The 13100-nt window shown below is 52.4% G+C and overlaps 1 protein-coding gene across 6 annotated transcripts in view; it reads left to right on the top strand.

Annotated features, from left to right (window-relative positions):
- Rgs3 (regulator of G protein signaling 3) overlaps nucleotides 1–13100 on the top strand; it is a 123943-nt gene that overhangs the window by 50841 nt on the left and 60002 nt on the right. For all 6 annotated transcript variants that reach the window (XM_028858017.2, XM_028858020.2, XM_028858018.2 and 3 more), the window contains 2 exons: nucleotides 2667–2750; nucleotides 8775–8886. In XM_028858017.2, coding sequence (XP_028713850.1) covers nucleotides 2667–2750; nucleotides 8775–8886 — 196 coding nt within the window. The remainder of the gene's footprint in view (nucleotides 1–2666; nucleotides 2751–8774; nucleotides 8887–13100) is intronic.

Here is a 13100-nt window from a genome sequence, read left to right as displayed (position 1 = left end):
TCTCCTTCTTTCCCCCTTCCTGTCGTGACTTTGCCAGCTTACAAAGTCTTGGGTTCCATTATGGTGTTTTCAAACACAATTTGTTTTTCTCTGTCCTCTCCCGATCCTCTCCTCCCACACCCTGACCCCCAATACTTTCCTGCCGTCGTAACCTCTTTCCCACCTCCATGCCCTGCATGTTCTGTTCCCCTCTTTCCTCAGCAGCTCTTTTCTCCTCTTGTGGTTCCTTTTCTGGTTATGTGACCCACACCTACACCCACATGTGTATATATAACAAAAGCATTTGAAGTTCGATTCTGCATATGAGAAAGCACGTACTCTATTTGTCTTTCTCAGTTTGGACTACCTCACTTAATATGTTTTTTAGATCTGTCCATTTTCCTGCAAATACTGTAATGTCATTTTTTTATGTGTCTGAATAAAATTCATTGCACATATATACCACATTTTCAACATGAGGATTTTTAAAATTGACACATAATTGCCATATGACCTACCCATACCACTTCTGAACACATGTCCAAAGGGCTCTCTATCCTAGACAGAGATCCTTGCACATGTATGTTTATTGCTGCTGTCGTCACCATACCGAGGAATTGGGAACAGCTTAGGCAGCTGGCGACTAGGGATTGAAAATGCACTGTGTGTCCTTCCTCTCAAGTCTTCGGTGGTGCTCTCATTCGGATGTCGCTTCCATGAACATTTTAAATATAAAACACTCTTCTTTCCTGCCACGTTGCTCCCTCCCTTGCCTTGTCGGGCTGGGGACCACGCTCACGGCTTTGCTCCTGTTGTCCCGCGCTGCCGCCGAGCCGGACCCACAACCCTTGGCTCTTTCGACAGGCGTTCACTATGTAGCTCAGGGCGGCCCAACTCACCAATCCCCACCTCCCCCCAGTATCCCGAGGACTGGAATTAAAGATGCGTATCGCCTGCCTGGTTATTTTTGGTTTTGTCTTAATTTTTGTTACAAATTAAGGCTAACCAGCTGGCCCTGTCCAGGCAGGTGCCCATTGCCAAGTCTGACAACCTGAGTTTGATCCCTGGGACCCACGTGGTGGAAGGAGAGAACCGACTTCTACAAGTTCTCCTTCTGCTTCCATACCTGTGCTGTGCCTGCTCCACGTGTGTGTGTGTGTGTGTGTGTGCCTGCTCCCACATATACCTATGTGTGTATGTGCATACACACATAACTAAATATAGTACTTTTTTTTTAAATTTAAATTAGGTTTAGAGTTTTGTTTGTTGTTTTTTGAGAGAGGGTCTCTATGTAGCCCTGACTCTTCCGGACCTCACTATGTAGACCAGGCTCACCTTGAATTCACAGAGATCCACTTGTCTCAGCCTCCTGAGTGCTGGGCTTAAAGGCATGCACCACCACACCCAGTTTACATTAGTTTTTAGAATTATGAAAACTGAAAATGTTTAAATTGTGGGGTATTCAAGTTGGGTGGTGGTGGCGCACACCTTTAGTCCCAGCACTTGGGAGGCAGAGGCAGGCAGAGCTCTGAGTTGGAGGCCAGCCTGGTCTACAGAGGGAGTTCCAGAACAGCCAGAACTACACAGAGCGACCCTGTCTCAAATAAATAAATAGAAAAGAAAAAAGAAAAAGAAATAATCAAGATTTTAAAAATGGCATAACACTTACATGTGCAAAACAAAGAACTGGAGAATGAATACCTACCAAGATAAAGGAGTAGCCATCAGTTGTCCATTCAGGAGCCATCTTGCCTCTTCCTTACTGTGGAGCGCTCACTTCCCACCAGTGACCACCCCACCCGCCTGGCTTGCTGACCAGACTTGCTTTGCTTTCCATCAGTTTTCCCGTCTGTTCCTGAATCCCCGAGCGGTCTCATTTAGCCCCCTTTTGAAGCCCCGCCCCTGCTGGAGTGCACAGTTGGTACTTGTCTCATTATCTTTCTGCAGCCCCTTGCTTGAGGTCAAGGGACTCGGGGGTCATGCGATAAACATACATTCTCAGGTGCTTCCGGGTGGTCAGCCAGCGTCGGGGTGTGCTCTCCGAGCTAGGCTGGACAGGGTGGTGGGGTGAGGGGTCTGAGTGGGTCGGGGTGTGCTCTCCGAGCTAGGCTAGGCAGGGTGGTGGGGTGAGGGGTCTGAGTGGGTCGGGGTGTGCTCTCCGAGCTAGGCTAGGCAGGGTGGTGGGGTGAGGGGTCTGAGTGGGAATTGGTTGCTGGGGAAACGGACGAAGGTGAAGGAGGAGTCAGTTTGCTCAGCTTGGGACCTGAGCAGGGCAGGGAGGGACCCACTTGGCCTTGAAGAGACTGGAGTGGCCAAGTCTCTTGGCATAGGGCCCTCAAGATCCCCTCCTGGGCCTGACAGTAGAGACTTTCCTGAGAGGCATACACAGGACAGAGGAGGGCTGGGAGGGCCTCGGAGCCTGGTGTGGGGGCGGGCATCAGGGGAGGTCTGCAGAGGCTCTGAGCTTGTGGCTGAACTTCCTGTAGAGAGAGCAGCTCTTTTGGTCAGGCCTGGCTGCGCAGGGCTGGAGCAGAGTCTTTCTGTTTCCATGGTGGGTGTGAGGGGTGCGTGGGGTCAGGGGCAGGAGGAGGGCGGGCAGTCTTGTCTTCTCCCTCTGCGAGAGAGTTCTCTGATCTGGCTTTGGCAAGCTGCCCTTTGCACTCCCACTCAGCGTGATTGGTTTTCAGCCCCTAGATCTCTGTAACCCCGCCCGGACTCTCCTGCTGTCTGAGGAGCTGCTGCTGTATGAGGGGAGGAACAAGGCTTCCCAGGTAAGATGCACCCAGCCTGGCTGGCTTTCCCGCTGGACTTCCTTGCCCATTCATTTGGCCTCTCATTTTCTCTCTACAACCTCAGGGTGGAGACCTGAAACTTGTTCCAAAAGCCTTACCAAGTGGTCACCCAGCTTTTGCTTGCCCACTGGTTACTATGATGATCTCACTGCCTCTGAGAGTTGGTCACTGATATGGTCAAAATGTACCTCTAGCCCCTAAAGACATCTCATTGTTTATCCTGGACTTCTCTATGGAGGAGAAAGAGGACCGTTTACCCCAGCTGAGAGAAGTACCCGGAAGATTAAAGTTACTAGCCAAAGAGAGCCATTAGAAGAATGTTGGAGGCTTTCTGTATGAACCCAACCCCAGACCCCCTTCTCAAAGCTCAGCCTATTGGCACCCCTCATAGCCCCTCACCCCCAGCTCCAGCCCTGTGAGCAGAGGTCAGGGGTAGGGCCTGTGTCATTCTTCCTGGGAGCCAGCCTATCTCTAGTTAGGAGAACCTCCTTCACCCTCACAGTTGGCCAGGTCCCAGCTCAGTCCTGGGATGGAAACAGTTTAAGAGGCATTGGAGCCCTGGGATCTGGCTGTGCTACCAGGAGGTCCTGGGGTGAGGGCAGAGCGCTGGCTGCTGCTCAGGCCTGATGCAGAGCTGATGCAGATCCAGGATGAATGGCTGCTTGGATCTGTGGAAAGATCAGGAAGCTCAGAGGCAGGAAGTCTAGATCTAGCCCCAGCTCTGTTCCTGGCTTCTGGTGACTTCTGCCTTCCCCATCAGTTCTTTCCATCTGAGTAATGGGTTTGTGCATGTCTGAGGCAGAGGGCAGGGTCTGAGGCTGGCCCCTTGCAGCCTCATGGTCCTGGGCACTCTGTGTGACTGGCGCTAACACAGGAAGTTGGCTTGGCTCTTGTTTTGTTGTAAGCAAGCAGATCGGAACACCTATGTTCCAAACGGAGTACTGTCTCTTTCATGGGAGCTGCCTGGGGAGACTGTGTGCTTGTCTCTCCCATGCTGATGATTTGTGATTTTTGAGTGTGATAGGACCCTTCAAAGTCTTGTTGTGCATGACCCAAGGGCGTAAGATGCTGGAGCAGTCAATCATCGAAGATTGACCTGGGTCAGTAGTTCTGTTTGTTGTCTTAGACCAAAGAAAGTTAATGGACGCCAACTCTTCAAAGTATGGAGAGCAGAATGTAAGCTTTACTAAGAAAGATTACAGAACAGTGAAAAATTGAGGAAAAGGAACCTAAATTCCTGAGAGAGAGAGAGAGAGAGAGAGAGAGAGAGAGAGGGAGAGAGAGAGAAAGAGAGAGAGAGAGAGAGTGTGTGTGTGTGTGTGTCCCAGGGAAGAAAAATCTGTTGTCTTTCCTTCGTTTAGGTTCTATGAAACAGTGGCAGAAACTTGACAAAAAGCCACCGTAGTCTGTTGAGGTTGGTTAATTCTCTGGGCTGTCATGGGACAAGCCAATGGAGAGACCACACACTCTATGACTGTTCTCTCATCCGACCAGGGAGATGGACAGCGGCATTACGCTCACACGCCCACCCAGTTATGGGTGATTGAAGCCCCGCTCTGTTTACCTCTGACTTTAGCTTTGACCTCAGCTCTCTGAGTCCTTGGTCACTTGACTTGGCCAGCTACTTTCCAACCTTGCAGGCGTCTCAAGGGCTGTTAACCATGCTAAGCTTCTCTTATTTACAGGATCAGCTTGCGGCTTTACCATGGCAAAGGGTGTTAACTCTATCCCAGCCACCAAGTTACAGTCTTTTGTGGTTACTTCCTTGTTTATGGGGTCGCCTAGAGTGTCTCCTAGGAGGAAGCTTCTTGTTAGAAGCCATCCAGGCTTACAATTTAGTCTGTCACAATCAGCTGCCTTAGAATCAAGGACACATGGAAGAACAATGGCTTCTTATATAGGTTCTAAGGGGCTCCTGGAGCCAGCGGCCTGCCATGACTGGCCCAGAGCCCTATCTCTCCTCTTGTCTGGCCGGCTTCATTTATCTCATACCCAACCACAAGCCCTGGCCACCGATTTAACTCTTAACCTTCCTTGCATCCCTAGTCTATGTGTCCACCGTGGCACAGGTGAGTACCCCGCAGCCTTTACCAGAGCCCCTTCCGCTTACTGCCCGCACAGAGATTAGCTCCTGCACCCCTGGGGTTACTGACATCACTCCTGGACCTCTTTTGGAGAGCTTTATTAGGGAGTTCAGCCTATCTACCTCCCACTTGTTCCAGTGGGAGAGAAATTCCAATGAGAAATGGGATCTAGGTTGTAAGAGCGAAAAGTCCCTTGGGGCTGGGTGTCGTGCATACGTGTGTGTGTGTGTGTGTGTGTGTGTGTGTGTGTGTGTGTGTGTGTGGTGCAGGTAAGGTGTTCAGGGTCAGAACTGGAGAGTTGTGACTGCATGTTTAGTGGACCCAGAAGAAGCCAGTTAGGGATAGCAGCCACCTGGAATATACTCTTTCCTGTCTTGCTCACCATTAAATCCACAAACATTAGGCACTTACTGTATATCCTCACTGCTCATGCGCGCTACAGGCAGGATCCCAATCATCCTGCAGCACCCTCACCCCAGGAGAGGAGAAGCACGATGAGGAAACTGAGGCTCCTATGACCCGATCCAAGAGTCTCAAGGCTGGTAGAGAATGGAGCAAGGATTAGTGCTTGGTTCTCTGGTTGTGTAACGCTTTCCCTGATCCCTGATGCTTTGGGTATGTTTTCTAAAGACAAAGGAACAAAAGCCAAACTATAATAACATTTCACCACCACCCCCAACAAACGTACACAGACACACACACACACACACACACACACACACACACACACACACAAATCCTTGCCTCCTGCATCTTTGGAGGCTGAGAACTAAAAGAGAGATCGAAGGAGGTGGTTTGAGGACAAGAAAATTAAGTGCATCCATTCTCCTCGAAGTAAGATCGCAGCCACATAGGAGTGCTTTGATCTCATCTCATGTTCCTCAAACTGAAAATGGAAAGCAGCTGTCCTGGGCGTTGGGTAGCTCCTGAGAACTTTAGCACCCTTGAGCCCCCAGGAGTCACAGATTCTAGTTACTTCTGTGTCACTCTCCAGGGAATAACTTTTCCCAAAGTGGTTTCCGAATGAGCACGGCGGCCTCTCTGCACAGTGGAGTCGTTAACTGGAAAGCGCTAAGTAGTTGGGAGCTCTGCATTCCTTGAAGGTGCACCCCCCTCCCCTCTCCCCCACTCCCTGCAGCAGCTCTTCTCTGAGCATGCTCATGTTAGGGAGCGGCTCCAGTCCCACAGCACAAACCGCTCCGCCCCTCCCATCCAGAAGTCACAAATTTGCTGGGTGCATATCCAGATCAAAGTGGCATTTTGTGGTGGCCTTTTTGTTTGTGTGTTGTTTTGTTTTTCAAGACAGGCTTTCTCTGTGTAGCCCTGGCTGTCCCAGAACTTGCTTTGTAGACCAGGCTGGCCTCGAACTCAGAGATCTGTCTGCCTCTGCCTCCCAAGTGCTGGAATTAATGGCATGTGCCGCAACGTCAAGTTCATGGCAGCCTCTTATACATACATCCTGACAACAACTCTGGTCATTGAGGATTCTTGGCTAGGTTCCAGGAATCCTATGAGGCCCAAGATATCACACCCTCACTTTCACACTGACTCATCAGGTTTACCATTAACTAAAGCACCAAGGTTCTTAGGGTGCGTTAGTTAATGGCCTCATGGCCTGGTTCCCAGGAGAAGGTTTTGGTTAGGCCACTTGGAAGAAGTCACCCTGGAGTTGTAAGGGTTCTGTGACTGTCTTGAAACTCTGGGAAATACCTGTGTCCTAGAAACCAGTGAGAGAAAGACTCGAAAGGCCCCGGGGCCAGTGGTGGAAGGCATCAGGTAACTGGGCTGTGGAGATGGGGTCACGTCTTCATGAACAGTGAGGCTCCTGCCTATGGGATGCTGGGGAGCAGGGCTCACAGGCTTTGCTCTGGCATTCTTGCCATCTGCCTTGCCTCCAGGCCTGTGCCAGCCCTGGCCTTTGCCTGACCGACCTTTGGGGGAAATTTTCTCTCATGCCTTAATCACTTCCTGTCTAGACCATATTCTCAGCTCTGGGAACCAGGCTGGGACCGTGGTCTGGGGCTTTTCTCACCTAGTTGTGGCTCCTCCCACGAGTCTTCCTTGGGGGGGGGCCCCATGCCTTCCCCGCCCCCTTCATTTTCCAGGCTCACAGACTTCCTCTTCCAACCTTTCTCCTGCCAACTTCCCTATGCGTCTGGAAGTAACAGCCAGACCTTGCCTGATTGGGCGCATGCTTTTGTGGTAACGTGTGGGTTTGCCTAGGACAGCAGCTCCTTGACTTTGCAGGCCCCTCCTCAGACAGTCCCTTACGTCATTCTCCTGGGCATTCCATCATTTTCCTTCCCACACTCACTGAATTCCTTGTCTTGTCTGCTACGGGCACACTACCACCTCTCTGTCTAATGTGAACCTTAGGAACGGGCAGGCCTGTGGAATGATCCCTGGCTGTGGGGCTGTGGGGCGTCACATCACCTGTCTGAGCTGTAAATGGCGATAACACCGTTGAAGGAGTTACTTACAGGGCGAGCAGGCTCAGCAGCTGGGATGCTGTATGGAGACTGGGCTGGGCAGGGCCCATTATTAAGAGCCCTTCTAGCCAAGAATTCTAGAGCTTTTGTGTTTGGGACTTCTTGGAAGGGGACATAGCCCTGAGATAGCCTACTTAAGGACATCCCTGAATTGTCTCTGTGGTCCTAATTTCTTCCAGCTTCTCTGTTTGCATGGTGCTCTAGATGGCAGGTCGGCCATCTTACATATGCATGTGTATATGTATATATGTTTGTATGAATACATACATAATGAATACAAGCTCCCACCACATAGCCCAGGTTAGCTCAGAGCTCATGGTGTACCCTGGGATAGCCTGTAACTCTCAATTCTCTTGCTCATCTACCAGACTGCTGGGATTGTACATGTATACAACCATGGCCGGCTTTTTTTTTTTTTAATTACAGAAGTGCCGCTGAGAACGTCCTTACATGTTCATGTTTATATATTCTTGTATTTCTGTAGGAAAGCCTCAGAGGTGGGACTGTGGGATCACCTTTAACAGCTTGCTCGCTAAATGTCAGCATGCTGGCTTTTTAAACACGGGTAATAAATCACATACTCACTGTGCCCTTCAAGATGTACCAAGCCCTTCTGGCTGGTTCTTCTTGCTTCAGAAGAGATGGCATGTCAGATTGGGCCCCTCAAAGAGGAATTCCCATAATTAATGATTCATTATTATTATTATTACTATAGAATCTGAAATTGGACTTTATGGCTTTAAAGAAAGGCTACTGTAGGGCAGACAAAGGAAAGAATAGTGTAAACCTTAATGGACACAGAGAACCAAGTGGATTTTTCTTTTAAGCATAAAAATATGCTGAGCACATCTGTCAGTTTACCTGTGATGTTTAAAAATAGCCTTTCCTTTGTTTTTGGAGCACAAAGGAGATTAGCAGCTCTGTAGAAGCCTGTATCAGAATGCAAGTAACCGCTGTTTTCTTGAACATTGGTACACTGCAAAAATGTCTGCTAGAAATTTGGTAATGTTGCTTGGTGATGCTTCCCCTCACATTCCAGAGGGCTTTGTAGAAGAAGCCTGAAGGAGTCAGATGTGGGGTGGGGTCTTGAGACACCTCCGGGCCCGAGTGAGGCTCTTCCAGGTTAGGTGAGCCTGGGCGACTATGGCTACAGAGAGGCCAGCAGAGCTGCCCACTATGAAGCAAGAACCATTGCTTCTTCTGTTTTGTCTTGTTTTTTCTACTTCGAGTGGGGGGAAGTCTAGAAAACTAAGGGACAAACTGGCCACCCCTCCACTGCAAGGCAGGCCTCTGTCGTGGGTGGAGGTCACACTTCTGGTTCTCCCCGACACAGCACGGGTGTGTTTCCTGGACCTCCAATGGACCTTGTGGCTCCCTGCGTCCCGGGGGGACAGCAAAGCGGACAGTTGTGTTTCTCTTTCCCTGAACAGGTGACACTGTTTGCCTACTCGGACCTGCTGCTCTTCACTAAGGAGGACGAGCCAGGCCGCTGTGACGTCCTGAGAAATCCCCTCTACCTCCAGAGTGTGAAGCTACAGGAAGGTAAAAAAGGGCCTGGACACCCCAGGAGCAGCATGATGTCCAGCTGGGGACTCTCTAGAGACTTGGCTGCCAGTTTCAGTGGGGCGCTGACGGGTCTGCCTGGGGCTGGCAGATTGTCGGGTGTCGTACCCTAGGCCCACAAGCCTTCTGCTATACCTTGATCTCTGTAGGAGGTGTCTATCCCAGGGAGCTTCCAAGGAGAAGGATAGGGAGAGCTTTGGACTCCGAGACCTGTGTTAAGCCCCTCGGTTCAGGGTGGCCTTGGGGAAGTGACTTAACTTCTCTGAGCCCATTTCCTGTAAAGCGCAAACTTCAGAAAGTTGTTGGGTTAAGTGAGGTCATTTCTGTAAATGAAACCTTGCTCTAAGCAGGTTTCCCAAAGAGGTTTCTTGACAGTGGTCTGTGGACGCTCCCCTTTTTAGCCAGCTGTGCGGGCCTGCTCAGAGTCTTAGGAAGCTGGAGCATGCCTGAACATCAGCAGCAAGCTGGGAATTTCTAATCCAAAACTTTCCATGGCGCCCTGGCCCACCGGGGACCAGGGAACGGAAAGCCGGCTGGGAGTATCTGTCCAGCGGCGGGCTTTGGCGCCTGAGGTCTCAGCCCAAAGGGGCTCGGTTTCCTCTCCCAGATTATGCAAACAACAACAGACCTGTGTGAGCCCAGGGCAGCAGGGGCACCAGAGGAAAAAACGTTAGCTGCGAAAGAATTCTGTTCTGGCGGGTTTTGCTCCAGAACTTCCTGACTGCTTGCAAAGCCGTCCTGTGTACTTGGTGCCCTGGCCTCCTTGGGAACTGGCCTCCCCATGGGAAGCCCTTCACGGCCCTCCCTCTCTAGCTCTGTCCTGCTCAGGGGCTAGGGTGGCTACTGACAGGAGAGCAAGGGGGGGCCGCTAAGGGGAGAGCAAGACCCCACCCTCAGGGCCAGCTGATGGGGCTGTAGGAAGAGCAGGCCTCTCAGCTTCTTGGGCACTGGCTCTGGCATTCCTGCTGGTTCCTCTCTGCCCTCCAGTGAATCTGCGCTTGGCTTCCTGCTACCCTCCCACCTTCCCCTGCTCTCACACACTCACACAATATCACACACTCACACACCGTGCTTTCTATAGTCAGCCTGGCTTCCCTGCCCCTCCCCAGCTCAGCTGCTCTGGGACCTGGTTAAACTGAATGAGCACCCAGCAGAGCAGTGCTCAGTACCATGCACTAGGTGCCCCAGGACCTGAACCCTGACTGCTGTGCACACTGGAGGTCCAGGGACGCAAGCCCAAACCCCCCACTGGCTCAGCTTCCTGCTAAGTGGAAGGAGGGAAACAATTAGGGGGAGGTCTGTTTCAGGTGGCTGCCTTTTGGGTGGATCTAGGGTAGAGGGTAGAGAGGGCAGTGGCCGTAGGATTGGGGGCTCAGACAGAGATTCACTGCTGCAACAATATGCTTGTAACCTCTGTGGGCCTTTTCCTTTTTCCTCTTCCTGGTTTCCCTGTGAAGTAAGGATTCAGTCAGCCCTTTGAGTTCCCTCCTGTCTCTGACACCCCCCGGATGGAACCCCCGGGGCTCCTGAGAGAACTTGACCAGTATTCACATCACCCTGCTTCCAGACTGGGGTGTAGAGGTTAGCGCTGGCTGGCTTTCCCTTCCGGGAGCCCTAGGGCCTGGACTTGAAGTTTGAGGGGTTTAGACACACTCTCCTCTACCAGGCAGTGATGTTCGTGGTGGGTGGTAAGAGCCTAGAGGTGCAGAGGAGCTCCCCAGAGACTCAGCCCCTTGCAGATGGGGCCTGGGGCTGAGACCGTGTCTGCCGGTAGACGATGGGACAGCTTCATGAGGGTGAGTGACCCAGGCAGTGACATCTCAGACAAGGTGGCCATGGACACGAGAGCCTGTGGGGGTGGTATGGAGACGTGGACCTGTACTGGATTTCCTGGGGAGACCACAGGCCTGAGGGGGTTTGCGAGTGACCTCTGAGAACCCTGGAGCGGCTGAGATGGAAGGAAGAGGCTAATTGGCAGGGGCACTCAAGGCGCAGGATCGAGGGCTCAGATTTCTTTCCAGGCATCAAGTGGAGCCTTTGTAGACCCCCGACCCTCCAGCTTCCCTGAGATAGGTTCCTTGTTCTACCGAAGTCCAGTGCCCCCTTTGGGCAGCAGCCAGAGTCAGAGCTGTGGGGCCCAATGTTCCGAGGCTGGGGCCGTTTCCTGGCCCCTCCCATAAGCCCCAGAGGCCACTGCTACAGCAAGTGAGGCTTCTCAGAGGTCCTTTGGGGTTTGTTAGCTGGAGTGTCTGGTGGCAGAGGCATCCAGCTTGGCAGGCTGGGGCTGGCAAGTGCTGTTCCCCGGCAGGGCAGAATCCACCCCATTCCTGGGACCAAGGACTCTCTTGTGACTTGTTTGCTAGGGCCGGGCTCCACTCAGCCGTATTCCTAGGACTCAGTAGGGAGCATGGCATACGTTAGGTGGCCAACGGATGCTTGTTTTTGTAAACAATGAATGGCTAAGAGGAGACCAGAGTGCTGCCTTAGCTTGGCAGCTGGGGTGTCTCCTCCCCCAGAGCTCCAGATTCGAGGTCACTCCTATGGTGACTGCCTCCTCCTGTCAGCGGCTCCCAAGGTTCATCAGGACTGAATGGCCATGCGATGGGAACAGGCGGAGAGCTGGTGCTAACAATCGGGACATCTCCGGTCAGCCGGGGGGCCCATTGTGGTCTTTTCCTGCCACGGCTGCTTGCTGGTTTCGCTGCTCTTTGTGTTTCTGCCTCCCTGGCAGCCAGCATCATGCCCACGGTGTGTCTTTCTGGCCTTGCCTGTTCTTAGACATGACCTGGAAATGTCTATCTGACTCATGGGCTCTCCAGGCACATTGGGGAGCTGGGATCCCAGAGTGGAATCTCAGCTGCCTCAGCTCCAGCTGCTGGAATGCTTGCTTGACACTTTCTAAGGTGTCCTCCATGGCTACCTCAGTTCTGGCCACCGCAGTGAGAGCTGTGGAAGAGGCCTCTCCACTCTGGAGCTCCTGGCCGGCTGGAATCACAGACCTGTGATATAGGATTGATTAGGAGTCCTGGATTCAGATCTCAGCTCTGACGCTTACTGTCTATGAAGTTTGCTGTGCCTCCCTGGCCCTGCCTTTGTATGTGGAGAATGCAGACAAGGGTTCTCTGGGTCTGCCTCTACCAGTGGAGAAGGTGGGGTGAATCTCAAACCACCAGTAAGTTGTTCTCTGGGTAAATGATGGATGGGGAGACCCCGGGCCGGGAAGCCTTCTCCGGCCTCCACCTAGCCCATGACTAGGGAACCTCGGGCTGCGGCGGCGGCGGCGGCGGCTGTGGTGGCATGGTCTATGCATTACATGGTGGGAAGTAAGGCCCACTCTGGAACTAAAGACTCCCTGATGGATTCCAAAATGGCAGAGGCAGTGAGTGTGGTTCAAGGAGAACCCCCCGCGTACACTATCTGGGCGTCTCTCTCTTCGCGCAGGGCAGGGGTTCCCTCTGCAGTCTTCTCCAGAGCTGCAGACACTCCTCCCTGGCACCCCTCGGCTCCTCGTTCTTTGATGAGGCTCTGAGTCACGCCGAGCACGGCTCCCCTTCCATCCCTGCTGTCCTGCCGCAGCCGGCACAAGGCTGTGATGCAGAACGGATGCCAGGGAGAGTTTGCAGCGGCGCGGCCATGTTGGAGGGGGCGGGGCTGGTGTCAGAGCACAGAGAAGCTGTCATTCATCAGTGGCTCCGGACACGGGGACTGTCTGACAGTGTGCCTCTCCAACCTCGGCTCCCGCCCCCCCAAGTCTCTTGTCCTTAGTCCCACTCGGTACTTCTAGAGCCTCCTCTCCTCTAGTTGCCTGCTCCCCAAACCCAGGTTTCTGTTACTTTCTTACACGGATGGTAGTGGCTCTCCTTTAGACTAGGGTCTGCTAGGAAACGTTTCAGTATGTTTTCCTAAGCAGAAGGACCCCCTCCCCTTGTCTCTGTCTCACCAACACAAGGAATCCACAGAGGCATTGGGATCCAGTTTCTTTTTTTCCCCTTTTTTTAATTAAATTTTTTTCATTCATTTTACACACCAAAGATCGCACTCTTCCCTCCTCCCACCCCCCAGCCTCCTCCTCCCAACTCCCCCCTCACTCCCCCCCCCACAAGAAGACAAGGCCTCCCATGGGGAGGCACATCCAGTAGAGGCAAGTCCAAGCCCTTCCCCCTGCCCCAAGGCTGCAGGAGGTGTCCCATCAT

The sequence above is a fragment of the Peromyscus leucopus genome, chromosome 2, assembly GCF_004664715.2.
Source record: "Peromyscus leucopus breed LL Stock chromosome 2, UCI_PerLeu_2.1, whole genome shotgun sequence".
NCBI classification, from domain to species: Eukaryota; Metazoa; Chordata; class Mammalia; order Rodentia; family Cricetidae; genus Peromyscus; species Peromyscus leucopus.
The sequence above is the reverse complement of the archived record's forward strand: the minus strand, read 5'-3'. Positions and strand labels throughout refer to the sequence as shown.